Genomic DNA, 18,274 nt, shown 5'->3' with positions numbered 1-18,274 from the left:
AAGTTATGACTATGTATACAGCTGGATGTGTTGCTTCGTATTTAGTGTAGAGACACGAGAAATCCCAACAGGAAAGCCAGAAGGGTATTTTCCAAAATGTTGAACTATTTCTTGTATTTGAGTGCTTTTGGCTGTGAGATTTGGAAGCGTCCAAATGGAGTTCACTCTCGGTAATGGGTCTTTTCCCGTGTTTGCTGTCACATGTGTAATCCTCCGCTTATTCTCAAAGTCAGCGGAGAGCTGCCCGGTCAGCGTGTGATTCTGTAGATTTGATCCCGGAGCGCTCCTCCTCACCTCAGCGGGTGTCCGGGCCCCAGAGCCGACTGCATTTGGATGTTTTGAACGGCGGCCTGCAGCACAAGAGGTGCCTGTGGCTGTGACTGGCTGTGTGCCGGAGAACACGATGTGCCCCAGTGACTCATCGCCGAGTGTCTGCGAAAGCCGGGTCGGGGGAATAAAATCCGCCGTTGCGCGCGGGTGTGTACACGCACTAATGCAGACAAAAGGGATCACGTGGTTGTGGGCTGCGACGTGTGAGGCCTGCTTCACCACGTGTGAAGGTGGCGGCTTTCACTTTTTCCCGTGTTTCCAGTGAAGACGTGAGAGCAATGAATTGTTTCCTGTCTGCACCGGGGAACCCGTTCAGCTGAGGGGTACGAGCTGTTATCCACAGAGAGAAATGCACAGCTGGACCTGACTCAGAATACACACTTTGGCTCCGGGCCAACCTACACACCCACACACACACACACACAGACCGCAGCTGAGTTATTAAGTGCAACAGAACACCTCAGAAGTGACTTCGCCCGGGATACACTCACCCTCACAGGGGCCCGCAGTCACCGTAGCATAACACAACAGAAGGAGGAAATATGCTAATCATTCATTCAAGGAGCCCAAAGCTAGAAATACCCACCATAATATTTTGGATAGTATTCTAGTGATGTACAAGCCATGTGCTCAGCTGCTTAGGTGAAAGTATAGCCGTGCTGGATTTAGGTGGAAGCTCAAATGGAGTCATGAATAGGTTTTCTTGTATTGTTCTTGATGCAGCCCTAATTAAAGTATGATTATCAGTGCCCATTTTATTTAACAAGGGTGTTGCTGTCAGGCTCTTGTATCAACATAAAATAAATGAATTTGGAAATGGGCTCGGTCTAGTTTTGCAAGCATTCCCTCACACAAATCAAATGACTGAAGTCAAGTACAGCATCCCAGCTGCTTTGCTCAAGCACAGTATTTAGTTGACCGGTCATGGTTCATAATGTCCACCAATGAGCCAGTGAGTACGTCCTTATTGGTGTGGCACAACCAATTTCATGCAACGCCCTGTGTCGTTCATGATGGGTTCAGTCTCAGTTTACTTGTACCTCTACGTTGTGCTTGCTGTTATTTCATGTACATTTGACAAATGTCTGATCCTTCATATCGTCTTCCTTCATCTAGCTTTCTGTTGCTCTTCCTTTGGATTTTGAGCTGCCACATTGTAAGCTGCAAGCTTTGACGAAGACTGATCGAGTCGAGTGAAGTTCGATCCACCACCTTGGTTCAGACTGAAACATCTCAAAAACTATTAAATGGATTCCTAAGCAATTTTCTGATGACATTCATGGTCCCCAGATGATGTATCCTAATGACTTTGGTGATCCCCTGAATTCTCCTCTTGCGCAACCATGAGGTTGATGAATGTCATAAAAATAATATCAGCTGTAGTAAATGTTAGCATGCTAACATGCTAAACTAAGATAGTGAACATGTTTAACATTATTCTTGCTTAACATCAGCATGTTAGCGTTGTCGTTGTGAGCATGTTAGCATGCCAGCATTAGCATTTATCTCAAAGCCTAGTCACGGAATCACGAAGCAGCTAGCTTGGCTCTAGACTCTTGTTAGAACATTTTAAATTTGTCTTGTTAGAAACTGATTTCAATGAGATGTTCAGGAGAAGTGTAGTATTTCTAGAAGAGTGTATTTAATACCATTAACGATGGCTGCGTTCCACTGAAGAGAGGCGCTAGGATTGTGCCGTCTCACTGGAATACATAATGGTGCTGAGTCATTGCTAATGTTCATCAATTCCACCTGTGCTTTTCCTACTATAACGACTCAAATAGTCTGCTGTTGAAAAGGTCCGTTGGTCCTTTTGTTTTTTAGTCTGAAATGACCCACCTTACACAACGCCCACTGAGCATTGCCAGACCACAATGAGGGAGATTTTTGGGCTGGCTTTATTTGGCCAGTTTGCAATTTCAAACCAACAATTTTCTCCTTTTTTTTTAATCATACATTCTCCAGATTTTTACTCAACATCTCCTTCAGACAATGGGCTGTTTTGTTTTATAGATTCATAACCGTAAAATGACCAGTAACGACGCTGGCTCGCCTGTACAATATTTCTCTTTTTATTATTTGAAGTGGTATTCACATTTGTCTGAAAAACAGAGTGATGATCTCCTCAGCTCCAATGGTCCTGATCAAAGAAACAGAAGCCCCCTTTCTCTGTCTTATACCCGTTTGGGCCTCTCAGTGTGAGACCACGCTGAGAGACGGTATCCTGGAACAGGACTAGTAAAGCGACTGCTTGGGGCTGGCAAGTCAGAGTAGAGGCCGCAGTGCCAAGTTGGGGCTTCGCGTGGGTCGTGATTTCCTCAAGTAATGCTGGAATCATTTTCACATTTTCAAACAATTCAATTCAAGCAGGATTAGTATAAAAAAGATCTAATCTTCTAAAGAGAGAGAGAAGGAGAGTTACAGTCTAGGGGAGCTCTGCTGTTAACTCGACTCTCTGCTCAAGTTTCAGCCAAGCTTTAATTAAACCCTTTGGGATTTCGAGGCAAAATATCTTTTTGCCGGTTGGCTGTTGACCTGAAGGTGTTGGTGTTTTGCCACTTAAGCTCTACCAAAACAATGACCTCATCCTGAAGTGTGTTTTTTTTTTCCCCCCGCAACTTTGTTTTCAACGGTGTAGGTATCAAGTTTGAACATTTTTCCATATGTTCCTCCTGTCACATGCTCAAGTGGCCTTTTTGCACCCTGCTAACAAACCCCCACCACCACATGTGTGCTGATGCAGAGCTTGGCACTCTGGCAGACACCTAGTTCCCCGGTTACTGCAAAACCGTGGAGCAGAAAACAAAGCGACTCAAAGCAAGAGGCCTGTCTGGGGATACGGCCGGGTGATGGGGCAGAAAATAAACATAAGGGGCCGGTGATAGCGCCAATCTGCCATCTCTCTCTAATCAGCTTACCAAAAAGGCAAACATCAAACACGGCCACTGGCTCCGAATCAGGGTGAGGCAGAGCAGATGATTGTTTTATCGGCAGGAATTCGCGGATATCTTTCGACTGTGTGAGTGACTAGCTGGAGGAGCTCACCGGGCACAAACAGCTGGCGAGAGCACAGTGTCAGATAAGAGAAGGGCTCGCACACAAGACCAACCGCGCACACACACACACACACACACACACACACACACACACACACACACACACACACACACACACACACAAACACACACAGAGCAATGTTTTTATTTAAACTTGCTTTTAAGGATTACCGAATGTTATGCAGTCACATGTTTTTTTTGCTCCCTAGGACAATGTTTTTTTTTCTCCTTGGAGATCTCCAGATGTGAATACATTTTATATAAAAGGTAGAACATCCAAAGTCACAAAGGAAGCGCTGAAATCACAAATGGAACATCAGCCCAGAGCTAAACAACTGGCTGTGTGGCCCTTTTGAAATGGAAGTGATATTATGAACCATTATTTGTGCCTGCACACACAGATATTACCAATGAAATCACAGCACTAACATTGTCAGATGGAACTCAGGTTTCAAACCCTGGTGTATAAATAAATAAATATACATAAATACAATTTTGTTGCACAAAAAAATTGACTTTATTTCCTGTTTGACTGTAATCAGAGCGTTATCTCGGTCTGTCCTCCTGACCCCCGCCTGGATGCCGAGTTATTTTGCTCAGCATGTCCTGCCATTCTGCCATATCACTCACAGATTGCTATCCAGCGGGTCCCGTCTCACTTTGCCGTCTTTTCCAGGCTGCGTTCTCGCAGCTCGTGCGCTCGAACTGCGTGCAGACTGATTGCCATCGCGGCTCAGCGGGGAAAAAAAAGGCTCCAGGTAGCGTCCCCATCGCACTCAAATATGTGGGTGGCGCTGATAAGAGCGGTCAACGGGTTTTCGGCGCGGCTCCCACTTCCCTCTGTACGCCCTCGGTGATCCAGAAAAAACCAAGATCCAGACAGACAAGACACAGGCACATACGCGGGCATCAGATAACACGCTGTGATTGGTCTCAGGCAGACGGCCTTTCTCAGCTCTCCCTCCCCTGTTTCAACTTTTTGCAATCTTGATGTAGTTTAAAAATTAAAAAATGTGCAACAAAGTCGTTGTTATTCAGACATTGCTCCGCGCGTCTCTGTTTCATGCCACAGAATACATTGTGCTCTCTTTTGATTATTGTTTCCTGGGAGGGAGAGTGTGTGTGTATGTGTGTGTGTTCCTAGATTAGTCCCACTTTTTTGGCTAATTAAAGGATGTTTTGGGGTTTTCTCTGCATCAACACAGGATCATCAGGCGCTTAATCGGCTCCGTCAATAGAGGAAGCTGCAAGGACACTGAGCCGCGCTGATACTGAGCCCCGGCTGCAGGGCGTCTGCTGCTTAATGCTGGGAAAGTATCGCATTGCGACGTCGATGCGCTGCGTGTTCGTCAAGCGCACTTGAAACTTAGCACGATCTAGTTGGCCTGAAAGGTCCCGAAATTGCAACCACATGCTCAAGACAGGACAAGCAGATCAGGCGTTATAATTACAGTGTCACGGGCATCAGCATGTTCTAAATCTAACCATGTGGCTTTGTTATACAATTAAGGTCAGCGTGGGATTCGTCGTTTTGGGTTGCGGCTCCAGTCGGCTGGTGATTTGGAGCTTAAAGTTGAAGCCGTATTGTTTCTTTTTTAACATTGCCATTGTTTACACATGCTACCACCACTAATGGTATGCTCTGTGACAGGCCCGGCTTATGCTGCTACAGCTGTCGTCCCTTGTGTGGAGTGTAGTTTCAGTAACGTGATAGGGAGGACAAGCCTCCATCCCTGGCTGCTGGCAAAATGCCCCCCCCCCCCCCCCCCCGTAACTGTAATGGACACTGGACCCCCCTAAATCCATGTGCCAGCCTTCCTTGATAATCAATCAGGCGTGGCCTCCTGAAGGTAGCCACAAGAGGAACAACTCAGCGCCACCTGATCCTCGCCAAACGCCATAAGAGGCACTCGGATGCCTGGTGTTTCTGCACCTCGTCTCTCCACACCCTGGCTGTGTGACTTAGGCCGCGGGGACACTTGTCTTCTTAATGCGACTGTTGTCATCCAGTCACGCCAGGACGCACTAAACGCCGAGCCTGTACGGCCCGGAGATCAGATCTTGCTCAAATTTGGATCCGAACGCCGAGGTTGCCTGGCTCGCACTGGGTTTGGATCTCAGTGAGGTGTGGACAGCATGTGGGCACAATCCTGAATACTTATCAAACATATCACATCATCTCTCTCCCCCCCCCCACACACACACTGGAGTTTGTCTCCTGAGGACAGCAAAGGGAAGAGAGTAGGAAAACCAGGACTGGAGCCCAGCTGAGACACGCTGTCTGAGTCCTGTTGAGTTACTCCTGGTGAAAACCCAACTCGTACAGATTCTGCTCCTTCAAAATAAAAGCTTTACGAGGGACTTTTATATTAAAGAATAGAAATGTGTTCATCCAACGTTTTACAGCCGCTCCGTTGACCACATAATACATCCGATCGGCTATGTTCCGGTATGAAAATTAACATTTCGAAAAGGCAAGTGCAACCACGGCCAAGGTCTGCTGCCGGTCCTGCCAGACCTCATGACGGCATCTCCGCGGGCAGAAGAGATGCACACCAGCTGCTGCTTACATTGTGCACCCCAGCTCCTGTCAGTGCTGATCAAGCTCGATATTATCACTGTTCACCTGCTAAAACCTTGGAATAAGGGCAGATAATCGCCGCAGTGTTCTCTTCCTCACCGTCGGTGCCTCTTGGCACTTCCTCTCCACAGCGCTCTGTTTATGCCTGTGTTTTCAGGTGACTCACGTCTCCTGGAGATGTTTCTGTCTGAGTTTAAAATTCCTCTTCTTTTTACAACTCTCTCCCTCGCTCGCTCCCATTCTTCTTCTGGCTCTCTCTTCCATCTCTCAAAGCCAGGGCCTCAAAGCCAAGCCAGGTATGATTATATCTTGGTTGTTGTTATTCTCAGAGGAGCGATGCGCTCGCTTTTTCCAGAGTCTGGACTAAGGGGGAGCAAATATGCAAAAACAATAAAAAAAAAGAGAAAGAGGGAGAGAGAGAGAGAGAGAGAGAGAGAGAGAGAGAGAGAGCAGTGAGTCTCGGAGTCTCTGATCTATTTGTCTGGATCAACATCCAGTAATTTCTTCCACTTCCCTCTCTCAGAGGGACTTTTTAATGATTTGTGCAGCACTTTCATGGACCACATCACTAAACACTCGTTTGTGTCGCTCTCCTCCGGGGCGTACATCTGTGGAGGACTGGTAATTAGGCTTTGATGCTTCGTGTTCACTCTGTCTGTGCTGTCGGTGTCTCTTGTTAAATGGCTGCATGCAGCATCGCAGTGACAGGTCTTTGAACGCAGAGCATCTGCCAGGAGATAAAAATCACACTACACTACTACGCTTACTGGAAAGAATAGAGAGCAGGAGTCTGGCATGCAAGCGTAGAGCGTGTGTGTGTGTGTGTGTGTGAGAGAGAGAGATACAGAGCAGTATTTTTTTTCACATCTTGTCTACTGATATTTCAATTTTTCTGAACAATATGGACATTTGAATGGTGATTATTGTCTGTGAATCGAACTGCAGGCCGTTTTTTTTTATGGTCTGCGCAGCACTGAGCAAGATGCTGTGTGCTTGTTGAGGTTCAGAGTTCACTTTTGACCTGGAACACCGTCACCTGAAGGTTCATTTAGTGGCGCTTCTGGAGCTTTCGATCATATCACATCATCCTCGTCAGCAGACGGAGTTTGCCTCGTGGTCATTATTGTTGACATGCAATTTTTTTTTTTTTTCCCACAAGGGAAAAGTTTGATTTGGAAAAGTACGCATATTCATTTTAATTTTTTTTTATTCCAAGAGCTGGATGATTCATATGAAGTTACAGCCAGTTCCGTTAGCTTAGCATAAAGACTGAAAACAGGGGAGCCTGGCTCCGTCCGACGGTGACAAAGTCCACCAAAGACCAGCACCTGTGAAACTCAGTCGTAACAAAATAAATTGATAAAAGATAAAATGTTTTTTCGAGCATAATCACAAACTTATTTTCTAAAAACATGTATATCTAATGAACACTAATGATACCATTTACAGCTCTGCACTGAGCTTTTACTGTTAGAAGCTCCAAAAATGATATAATGAGCTTAAGAGGTTTAACTGGAAGATTCAGAATACTGTTCACTGTCGACCAACTTTCAGTAATCCAGCAGTTTACACTGATTAGCCAGCTCAGTTATGAAATCACTTCACGTTCAACTACTTCTTGAGCCGGCTCCGTGATCACCTTGTTGATCTAGGGTAAGACTTACTAATGCGTTGATGACACAGAGTCTCTGGCGCAGACGCAGGCATTCAAAGAACATATTAATCCGACAGAAAATGGGATTAACAGCGCTGCACCAACGGCAACACTCAGGGTTTTAATTGGTCAACTTCTGGAATGAAAGATCAACATCACAACACCGTGATCGTCCTCACAGATCGCTGGTCCCATCACAGCTTCAGAGGCTGGATTGATTGAGAAAAGAGTCGGGCCAGTGTTTTTTTCGCGTGCTGCGACTCATTAAGTTACCGTACGGGTGGTTCTATTATATAATGCGAATCCTTGTGGGTTGAATTAGTGATTTGCAGCCTTTCACCGCTGACACACAGGACGGGGCTAATGGGATTAGTCTGGGAACACAGAGGGGAGGAAGTTTAAAGACGAGTGTCAGAGCGACCACCGTAGCCTCTAGAGCATCACTTCTCATCAAAGCGGGAGAGAGAGAGAGCGATGGAGGGTTTATTTTTTAACGACTCAACGACGTCAATGGCAATGTTACCAATTAAGCGGTGCTATTTTAAAAAAAGCTGCGCTTATCTGCAAGGAGGGCGATAGAAAGCCAGATCCTTGCCCGGGATAAGTTGAGCGCACGCTCAGGCCATTAACCACCTGACTAGATTTGGTCCAATTGGTGGAAACAAGAAAACAACAGTTTATGTCCCAAAACATCACGTTTGTTCTCCCCGTCTACCGCTACCAGACTGTGAAAATCCATTTTAAATGGCAGGCTGAGAACCAAAAGGCATAGCTGCGTGCTGTGAAGATAGTAACAGGGACCCGCCGCTTACTATCCCCCCCCCATCCCCACCCCCCCGCTAACAAAGACTCCACTGTGTGAAAGTTCAGGCCCCGCCGAGGCTTCGTATCGGAGCTAAGCAAGCGCCTTTTAGGGAGAACACAGCATGCCGCCTCTGTGAGTTTATCAGCAAAGGGAGTGCATAAACAACCACAAAGCCCGATAAAGAAGAACAATCTACATCACAGCGCAGCAATTACACCAAGATAGTGACTGTACCGCCTGGTGCTTTCGGTCGTGTTTCAGTGAACACGAGAATATCAAAAGCTTCGACGTTTTGCGCAGTGCAGCCGTGTGAACCGGGATCATGTGACGCGCTGGGAATTCCCTCTCTCTCACTGTTTAGGCCTAAATCTCTTCCACGCTCTACTTTTTCTTTTACTGGTGTGTTGTGCCTTTTATGTGACTTTCGATCCCTTTCTTTTGCCTTACCAGGTTGAGCTGCACCTGAAGCCGATCCAGTCTCTGCAGCGCCACCAGAAGCCGCTGGTCTTAGTGCTGAACTCCCCCCAGCCGCTGATCTGGAAGATCAAGACGGAGCGCCTGGCCCTGGGCGTCAAACGTACCTTTCATGTGAGTCCCCGCATCACACCAAGCCTTTTAAATCCTACTTCCTAAAAAGCGCGTATTCATTTCCTCACATGCTAAACCGTGCTCCCATGTCAGTAGCCTGCTTCACTGGGAGCTCCGCCCCCGATAACGGTGCGTGCACGCATGGCCATTGTGGCGAGGCATTAATCTCTGTACACACACACACACACACACACACACACACACACACACACACACACACACACACACACACACACATAGCGTTTCATCAGCGCATCCTTATTTAGCTACAGTTGTGCACTCCTCTCAGAAGTGTGCAGACGAATTCTTAGCGCTTTTGTAATATAAATGTGGAACTACAAATACTCTTTGATTCATATCAAATGATTCAGTTTGTAACTGTGATTTTTTTTTTTTTAATTTTTTATTTATTTTGCCAAACTCAAACCAATATCACTCCCTCACACCGTGGTGTACAATGTATTTATATAAAAAGATGTAATGTGCCCTGTCAGCTTTATTCCCGCCCTATAACCACGGGGCCATACCCCCCCACCTCCCTTCCGTTAACAGTCTTGTTGATATCTTGGCAGCTGTTCAAATCAGACAGGGCGTATCCGTACACCACGAAAACCCTAACAACGGGGAATGTGTGGCAGCAAACACGAAACCACTAAAGCTCTGCTGAGTAAGGAGTTGATCCCTCACCCTCTGGTATTTGCTGAAATCCAGGAATCATAATGCCTAGTTGTTTGTGAAATAATGAATGTCAACAGTTGCATTTTGGTGTCCAATCTGAGATGACGTCTGCAAGACACTCATTCAAAAAAAAGCAGCTTTCGTCGCCGACCGTTGAAGTGAGGCAATGTGGCTTTCTGCGGAACAGCAGCCTCTGTGGTTCAAAGCGGTAGCTACAGGACAACGGCGCATTGTGAGTGTAGTTTCCTCTCCGTGTTGCTTTTCTGTGGCTTGTTAAAACGTAGTGCGACAAGAGCACAATCATAACTGACTCATTCAGGTCAGGTTTGTTAACATCCGCCGCCATAAGCTACGAATCACACCAGAGCATCAAAGGATGCAGCGGCTAAGAGAACTGAGTTGGAAATTAGTGTTACTTTTAATTTGTAGGAAAAGTGTTTGTTCCTCCTTTTTAAAAGTTACATTGTGTCACTTTTAAAGTTATGAAAATAGCTCAACGGAGTCGGGATCAGAGCACACGTGGGGGAGGAAGAGGGATATATCAGTCCCCTGGAGAGCCAGCCATTTTTAGTAAAGGTACCAGGGGGCCTCGCTGGGAAACTTAATAAAAAATGTAAAAATGGACCGCTTCATCGGCCCTGTTCAAAGCCTGTGTATTACATGAGAAAATCATAGCGAAATGAGACCCAGCAACCTCGGCCTTGGCTTAACTATACTATATTGCGGTGAAAACTTTATTTTTATTTTTTTTTCTCTTTGCCTTTATATGCGCTGAAGGCTTTTCTATATTTTTTGGCTTCCCAGAAGTAATCACTTTCAATTGTATGTTAACACCACAGCATTCTCCAAGAATGCAGTATCAGGTACACAAATGAGTTCCACATGGGGCCCAGGGATTTCTTGCTTACTCCTCACGCACCAAAACGTCCCGACACGGAGAAAAACAGTTATGGATTGCAAAATCCTATCGTTATTCACAGGCTCACCTATACACACACACACACACACACACACACACACACACACACACACACGTATGCCTCGTGCACCACTCCCATGCTGTCTTTGTCCCAGCACCCTTTGACCAGAGTATTAATACGCGTATTTGCGACCACTTGGAACTATTTTAGCCTTATAGACATGTCACTTTAAGCAGATATATTGATGAATCAGTGATTTCTGTGCACTAAAAATGGTTGCATAGTTAAAGGATAGAGCTCTGAACCTTCGCTCATCTTGCATCCAAATAATTACATTTCGAAAATGGATCGTTCCGAACAAAACTCGTTGCATTTCACCGCAGCTGTCGGAGAACAACATGAAGACGGAGTGCCTCCTTTTAATGAGTGTTTCCTGTAGCAATGGAAATAAATGCTCTTGTGTCAAAGGAAAGTGTAGCATTTCATGCAGATGGATGTGCATCTGGCCCGCTTGTATTTTCCTAAGCTGTGATAATGTGCGATATGGTGTGTTGCCGTAGAGAGCAGCAGGCCTGCATCACAGTAAATGTCTCCTCTTGTCAGTGGTGGAAGACAGCAAACAGCTGACAGCCATCATTAAACCCCACAGAGCTGTTGCTGTGTGTCTAATGATGTCGGACATCAGCGCTGTTGCACCGCAAAGGACTTTTTACGTCTTCTTAATCTCTGCTGAGCAAGAGGCTGCCATGAATATACTTTTTAATTGAAGGGGAATGTGTATTTTCAGAGGAAATTTACAGCAGCAACACATCTGACTGGAGACCACACTGAGGTATTAGCCTTGCTCTGTCGGCCCTTCAGTGGGACACTCGTCTGACGTTCGTGATGATTTTAAAGTGGGGCGCGGAGAGATAAAGGGGCCTCTGCAGTCAGACACAAAGCCCGCTGAATTAGCGGTTATGTATTTTGTGTTTGAGTGACAGCGCCGAGCCCTCTGGCGCCGCACGCTGTCGGGCATCTCATCGACCAGCCTGACCGCACATGGCCGTGACCCAGAGGCGTCCCGGGTTCTCAGGAGAACAACCGCCGAGCCCAAAAGTGACGTCATCGCATCATATTTTTGCGGGAGGCTCCGATTATTTTTGCACTTCCGATTATCTGTAGCTAGGCATATATATTTGTTACATTAAATATATATAATAATATATTAAAAATGAGTTAAATAGTGTTTCGGAGAAATACTGCAACAAACATTGCGTTGCATGCTCATAGCGAGTATGAAGAAGACTTGAGCCCCTCTCACTGACTGTTGCTACGCCTAGCTTCCTCTTTCATATGCAGTTTCCATAAAAATGAAGACATATTAACCACAAATTCACAGTAATGTTTGAAACAAGGGTTCCTTGCTTTCAGAAAGATTTTAGACAAAAGCCGGCGACTGTTGAAAGGACAATTGTAGGTTCAATAGCTTTAGCCAGTTAGCTAATTGAGCTAGCATTAGCTCCATGGATTAGTCGAAAAACACCATATCTCTGGATGACACAATATTCTTTTGCTTATAAAATGAGAACCATGTGAAAGAGGTTTTAAATTTGACGATCACCGCAGTGAATGGTGTTATCAGTAAACGCATGGTGCAATCTATTCCTTACACGTATGCTCATGTAACCACCCTCCAACATTATTTAAATGGTGAGTCTCTATGCCCTCTGCACACCGCTCCAACATATGGTGACATCTAAAGCACCTGGTTACGGTTCCTCCTTTGGAGGAGGGGTTTAGCAAATTAAAAACTTGCCACAAAACCATGTATGCACCACGACCACACATGCAAACACCTCACTGTATTAGTGGCCTTGCCAGTTCCCACTTGTTTCCCTTAACCCTCTCAGGTGGGGGAGTCGCTGTGGTGAGGTCCCAGAGGAACAGAGTCGAGAGGAGCTGGTTTTGAGCTTAACACTTCAGAACAGAAACCCACAGCCAGACCTCCCTCGCTCTGCCTTTCCATCGGAGAGGCTGTTTCCCTGAGCTAATTGGACTCTGATTCGGGCCTGCCAGTCCTAGTTTCCTGGTCCCAAGGCTCTGGGCTCCCTGGACACAGATGGGCTGCCTGGAAAAGCTTCAGAGAGACGCTGAGCGTGCTGTTGCTGTTGGCCAGCGGACCCCTCCGCCTTTTAAAACGCCAGAATCCAGACTTTTGCTGTAAAACATGTTCTGCGCAGTACTTTACGTCAATCAGCAGCAGACAGGAATCATCGTGGGTCTGAAGTCACATGCAATATGAACATTGACATCATGCCAAATTAGATTTTTACCAAGGGACACCAGGGCTCCAAGTGAGACACATGTGCAGAGTGAGCTGTGTTGACTTTGCGGCCAAGTGCAGATATTTATTTTTCGATGGTTAGGGAAGGGGGGCTGTGATGCATCAGTGCTTGAAAGACTCGATCTGGATCAAATGTTTTGTGACTCTGGATGGAACAAGACCGTAAAGCTTTGCTGTTGGCTCGCGTCGCCTATTGTTTGTTTGCCAAGCTTTGCTCTTTACGCTCCCGCGTTTCTCTCGTTAGTTCAGAGCTCGTAGCTCGAGCTCGTTCGCCCTCGCACAAGAGCTCTCTCCGTTGATGGAAACCTCGGGTAGTTTGGTTTTAATTTGGAGACGGGAACGGGCAGGAGATTGCTGAGACATATGCTGTTGTTTTCCCCACTAAAGAGCCCGCCTGTTCACACGAACACGCGCAATCAGCATCTCATCAAGAAGAGACGAGATCCAATCAGCCACGAAAGCGTTTATCACATTAATACCACCGGAGAGTTTATGCACGCTCGTATCATCTGTCAAACCCCCTCTTTCTGCACTTTCCATCCCCCCCTCCTCTGTTTGCAACACCTCCTAATTTCTAAACAGCCTTTTGCAATTTCCCAGACTCAGGGTGTTGCTCAGTGGAGGATTACAGCTGCACGATAATTGATCTCAAACATTTGGCACGCCTTCTCCTTTTTGACTGCTCATATGGCCATAATATGTTGATGCTTATAGGCGGAAAGGGCGGGAAATCTACTGTTTAATGTGATCTTAGAATGTAAAAGACATTAGAAACAGATATAATACACAGCTAACAGTGGTTGAAGTAAAATTCCTGCCTTCGAATACCTTTACAAACATGTTACATGAGTTTCTGTCATTACGAACATGAAAGCGAGAGTCTCAGTCCCCCGTGGTATGTAACCAGCTTCTCCTGGACATTCTTTGTTTGCGCTCGACTGTCTGCCAAGTCTGAGGAATTCCTCTTAAGTCGAGGTTACATCCAGTTTTCATGTATTTCTTCACATTTCTACATTACAAAGTCCTCGCAGCTAACAAGATCTACATCCAGGAACACTTTCTGGCAGTGGCGGTAACAGATTGCTTCATAAGAGATGATGGTTATGCTTTAGTTGGCCGTGGGCTCAGAAGACCTCGGCTCTTGAACCTCTTTGGCTTAACGTGTGTACGTTAGCAGCAATAGTAACGGTATTTAGAGAGTGACAGCTTATGTAAATCGTAAGCACTATAGTACATTTATATTTACAGTGTATATTCCACTATGAAAATTCCCATAAAAGAAATTGTTCTATCCTTTCCAGCACTTTTCTCTATTTTCCTGAAGTTGAGCACAAACACAAGTGGGCGTGGCCAGCACATTTCTTGCAAATTTGGTTCCCACGGGCGTTGGCGCAAATCAGGAGCAGCCAGCTGGGAGCAGGATGAATACATTATTCAAAGAAGGACTATAGAATGAGTGGTCGGAGGCAGGGTAGGTTTCAGTAAAGACCAAACATCACATACTGTATAGAACAAATGGACGTAGTTCCAGTGACGTTGGTTTGTGGGGGTTTTTTTGGCTGTCGGCTTCGGTTTTCTTTTGCAACCAGAAGGGACACGAGATCTGAGAGGAGCTAAGTACAACTAATTAAGACCAAAGAGGTTACGATGAACCTTCATGAACTGAAAACACTGCGAAAGTCTTAAACATCAGACAACGCCGTTGTAGAGACCTGTCAATCACAAGGTGGCCCCGCCCTAAAGCATACTCTGCTTTATGGACTCTAAATGGAAGATAAGTTACCAAATAAACATCATGCTGTATTGAAGAAGACTTGAAACTAGAGATTGAGACCATAACCTCGTGTTCACCTCCATGAAGTGTCTGAAGTTTCAAAATACAAATTCACATCCCCCAAATATGCGTTTGATGGTAGAATGGACAGACAAATTGATGTCCACTTGTTAATGGATCAGTCCTCATATCTTAATACAAACAAATGCAAAATAAGGTTTGGAGATTTGCCAGCTCGTGTTTGGAAAAACGCACAATGTCAGTTCATATTAAATCCCGGTGTCTCGTCTGAAGATGACGATTAATGAAGTGGTCCAGGTGTGTGTGTGTGTGTGTGTGTGTGTGTGTGTGTGTGAGTGTAATTCTTTGCCATGGAGCTCCAAGCAGAAGGAAACACAAGTGAGCATGATCCACGGTAAACATGTAGAGTGTTTCCTCTCCTGCCATCTGCACTTTCTGTGCGTTTTTTTGTTTTATTTATTTTGGACCGTGCCAACTGAAAGCCACCTAAAATCGCCCGGCATCTGCGATAAGGTCGACACGGTCTGTATATGGTTTCAACGCAAACGCGGTTTAGTGCCAAATTGAGCACCAAAATTCCATCACGCCAACTAGTCGGCATAACACGGCCTGGTCTGCGCCTCGCCTCCCACCTCGGCGCAAACACGTTGCTTTTGTTGCCAGGAAACTACCAAACAGGGGCAGACATAAAAAAAAAAAAGGAATAGAGTTGCACCAGAGGAAAAAGTTTTTGGGTCTGTCAACTGAGCATGCAATATAGGGGAGAGAGAGAGAGAGAGAGAGAGAGAGAGAGAGAGAGAGAGAGAGAGAGAGAGAGAGAGAGAGAGAGAGAGAGAGAGAGAGTTTGTTAAAGCCCACAGTGGGTCCCTCACTTCCCTGGTTCAAATTCCTGAGGTTTTCAGTGCTCTGGAAGGCCTGGAGCTAATTTGGCTTTCAGGCTTTCCCCCTCTAATTCTTTGCGACTAATTACAGTCGTATTCCTGCAATTAAACTGATAAACTCTGCTGAGCTTGGCAGGGATAGCAAAGTAACCCTGAAGCGCCTCCTCCTCACCCGCTCAGGCCACCACCTCTTTCGCCATCTTTCTCTCCGTCGCTTCTCGCCGTAGTAAACGCACAAAAAAAAAAAAAGAAAAAAAAAAACCTGAGTTCTTCGACAGAGCCCGTCTCCTCGGCCCCCGGTATTTACTGCCTCTGGTGACGATGCCAGGAACACCGAGAGGACCGTCCAGAGGTCAGGCAGATGTTGTGCGTGAGGGAGATTTGAACGGTTATGTCTGAAAAGCCTCAACACCCCAAAGGGATATTATTCTATTATCGCTCGAGCGCGATTGCGATTTAGGGACAACTTCATAACATCATCGCGAAGAAGTGGTCTTACGTGTTCCTCTTGGATCCAGGAGGATTTGGTGTTTTAATTGGGCCTGCCAGCACTGGCTCAGCTCATGCATACAGAGAGGATACCTAGGGAGGAAGGAAAACAAGCAGAGAAATGAGGTACGCCTAGAGGCACTAGACCGTTTGCTCAAACTCCTTTTCGGTTGTCCGGTAGAGTTTTTCGGCACACGTGAATGTTTATCACTCTGAAATGAAGCGTATTGGCTGAGCTCCGACGAGTGCCAAAGGGGCGGTCCCTCCTCAATACCGCCGAGACAAACGTTCTGTGTCATTTTGAGACTTCCTCCTTCGCTATTATGACCCGTCACTCAGTCCGTCCGCGTCAAATATTTGTGTCTTCCACCCCTGTGGCCATTTTGACGCAGACCTACACCGTTGCGATGACGCACCACAAGCGCAGCCCGCGGTACAAACACTGGAAACCAGACACCTTATTGTGCGGCGGAACGTGTGTAAAAATACGCGGGGCATATTTGTAGAAGCTTCTGAAATAACGGTTTGGGATGTGAGTGTGAAGGATGGCTTCCACCAATGTTTAGAGAGCAGGTTTAATTTTGGAAATGCTGAGGTTCTTCTTCTTCTTCTTCTTCTTCAGTTGACTTCTATGTGCATATCCTTCTCAACAGAGAGGTCACCATCAACTGTAATCTCCAAATGTTAAACTGTTAAGTGAAACACAGAATATTTTAGGAAATAAATCAACGGAAATAGATGCAAGACGTCACTGAAGCGTGAATAGAATTTGTATTTACTATCCCAGATAACACAGGAGCTCCTTTGTCCTCTAACCCTTGCACTTTCCCTTCCTCAAGGTATCTGAGGGCTCAGAGGTCCACTTCCAGCCAGGAAACTTCTCCCTCTCCTGCCAGATCCAGAAGGAGTCCCTTCCCCATGGCAACGAGCACCTCCTCAACTGGGCCCGGAAGAAGTACAGGGCAGTCACCTCTTTCTCTGAGCTCAGGATGACTCAAGACATCAACATCAACGTCGGAGAAGGTGTGTGTGTGTGTGTGTGTGTGTGTGTGTGTGTGTGTGTGTGTGTGTGTGTGTGTGTGTGTGTGTGTGCTAGATTCCCAAAATTCCCAACATAGCTCTTTGGGCCCCCGAGGCGCGCCTCCCCGTTCCCCTTCAGCTCCCATAACTTTACTTAGCTTTTGTGTTTGAACCCTGGCTAAAGGTTTACATGCACTACTCTGGGAAAAGAATTTCCTTCGCTCAACGGGCATTCACCCTTTTACTGTTGAACAGGATACCTGTGTAACAGTGAGCTGCTCACAGCCTCAAGAACGAATATGAAGAAGGTGCATGGACTTTGTGTTTCAGTATTTCTGCTGAATTATATATATATATATATATATATATATATTATCCAGTACAACCACAGTCTGACCTGCTGGGGGGGGGGTTTGGTTATCTATTGGAGCATCTTGCTGCATAACAAAAAGTGAGTTCAAAATATCCGGAATTCATAATTATTCATGAAGATGTTCAGCACTGCCTAACTTAAAGGTGCACCGTGGAATTTTCTTGTCAACAAACAAAAGTTATGTTTATGTTTAATTCCGACAACACATTGTTTGTATCCTTGAGGTCTAACAACCATATTGAACACAAAGTACATTTTTTTCTGATTTTTTTTTATATTTATATCCATGTTTGCTAACTGGCTGTCCTCTACTTGACTTGTACGTCTGTACGCATGCATGATAAAAAAACAAAACAGAGACCCTCTCATAAAAATAATATTGTTCCATAACACAACTAGTGGTCAAAAACTCCAAAGGGCATCTTTAACGCAACATTCTGTTTTCGGGGTTGTCTATTCTCGTGAAGGCAATATCTCAGGAACGTCTAAAAGGAATTTCCTCCAAAACGTCCACTTAGCCTAATGGATGAACTGAGTAGAGTTTGCTGCTCAAAGGTCACTGTGAGCTCACAAACCATGTTTCTGCCCCATTACTCAAGAATTTATATGCCAATAAAGACAATTTCCCACAAATGTCTAATAGGATAAAATGATCAAGCGATGACAGTCAGACATAGACATAGATGTAAACTGCTACATGACTGACAAGCAGAGGCATACAACCACGAGGTTGTCATTCTAGTTATGTATGTATGTATGTGAGATCATGTGAAAAGTG

General features: G+C 45.6%; 1 protein-coding gene across 1 annotated transcript in view; it reads left to right on the top strand.

Moving 5' to 3' along the window:
- The window catches only part of tgfbr3 (transforming growth factor, beta receptor III), a 62,056-nt gene that overhangs the window by 20,488 nt on the left and 23,294 nt on the right, over positions 1–18,274 (top strand). The window contains exons 4-5 of the mRNA XM_068707904.1: positions 8,877–9,014; positions 16,943–17,126. Of these exons, the coding sequence (XP_068564005.1) occupies positions 8,877–9,014; positions 16,943–17,126 (322 nt within the window). The remainder of the gene's footprint in view (positions 1–8,876; positions 9,015–16,942; positions 17,127–18,274) is intronic.

The sequence above is a fragment of the Cebidichthys violaceus genome, unplaced genomic scaffold, assembly GCF_023349555.1.
Source record: "Cebidichthys violaceus isolate CVI_PGR_0920_01 unplaced genomic scaffold, fCebVio1.0.p SCAF_13, whole genome shotgun sequence".
NCBI lineage: Eukaryota > Metazoa > Chordata > Actinopteri > Perciformes > Stichaeidae > Cebidichthys > Cebidichthys violaceus.
Note: the sequence above shows the minus strand (reverse complement) of the source record. Positions and strands in the feature narration are given on the sequence as shown.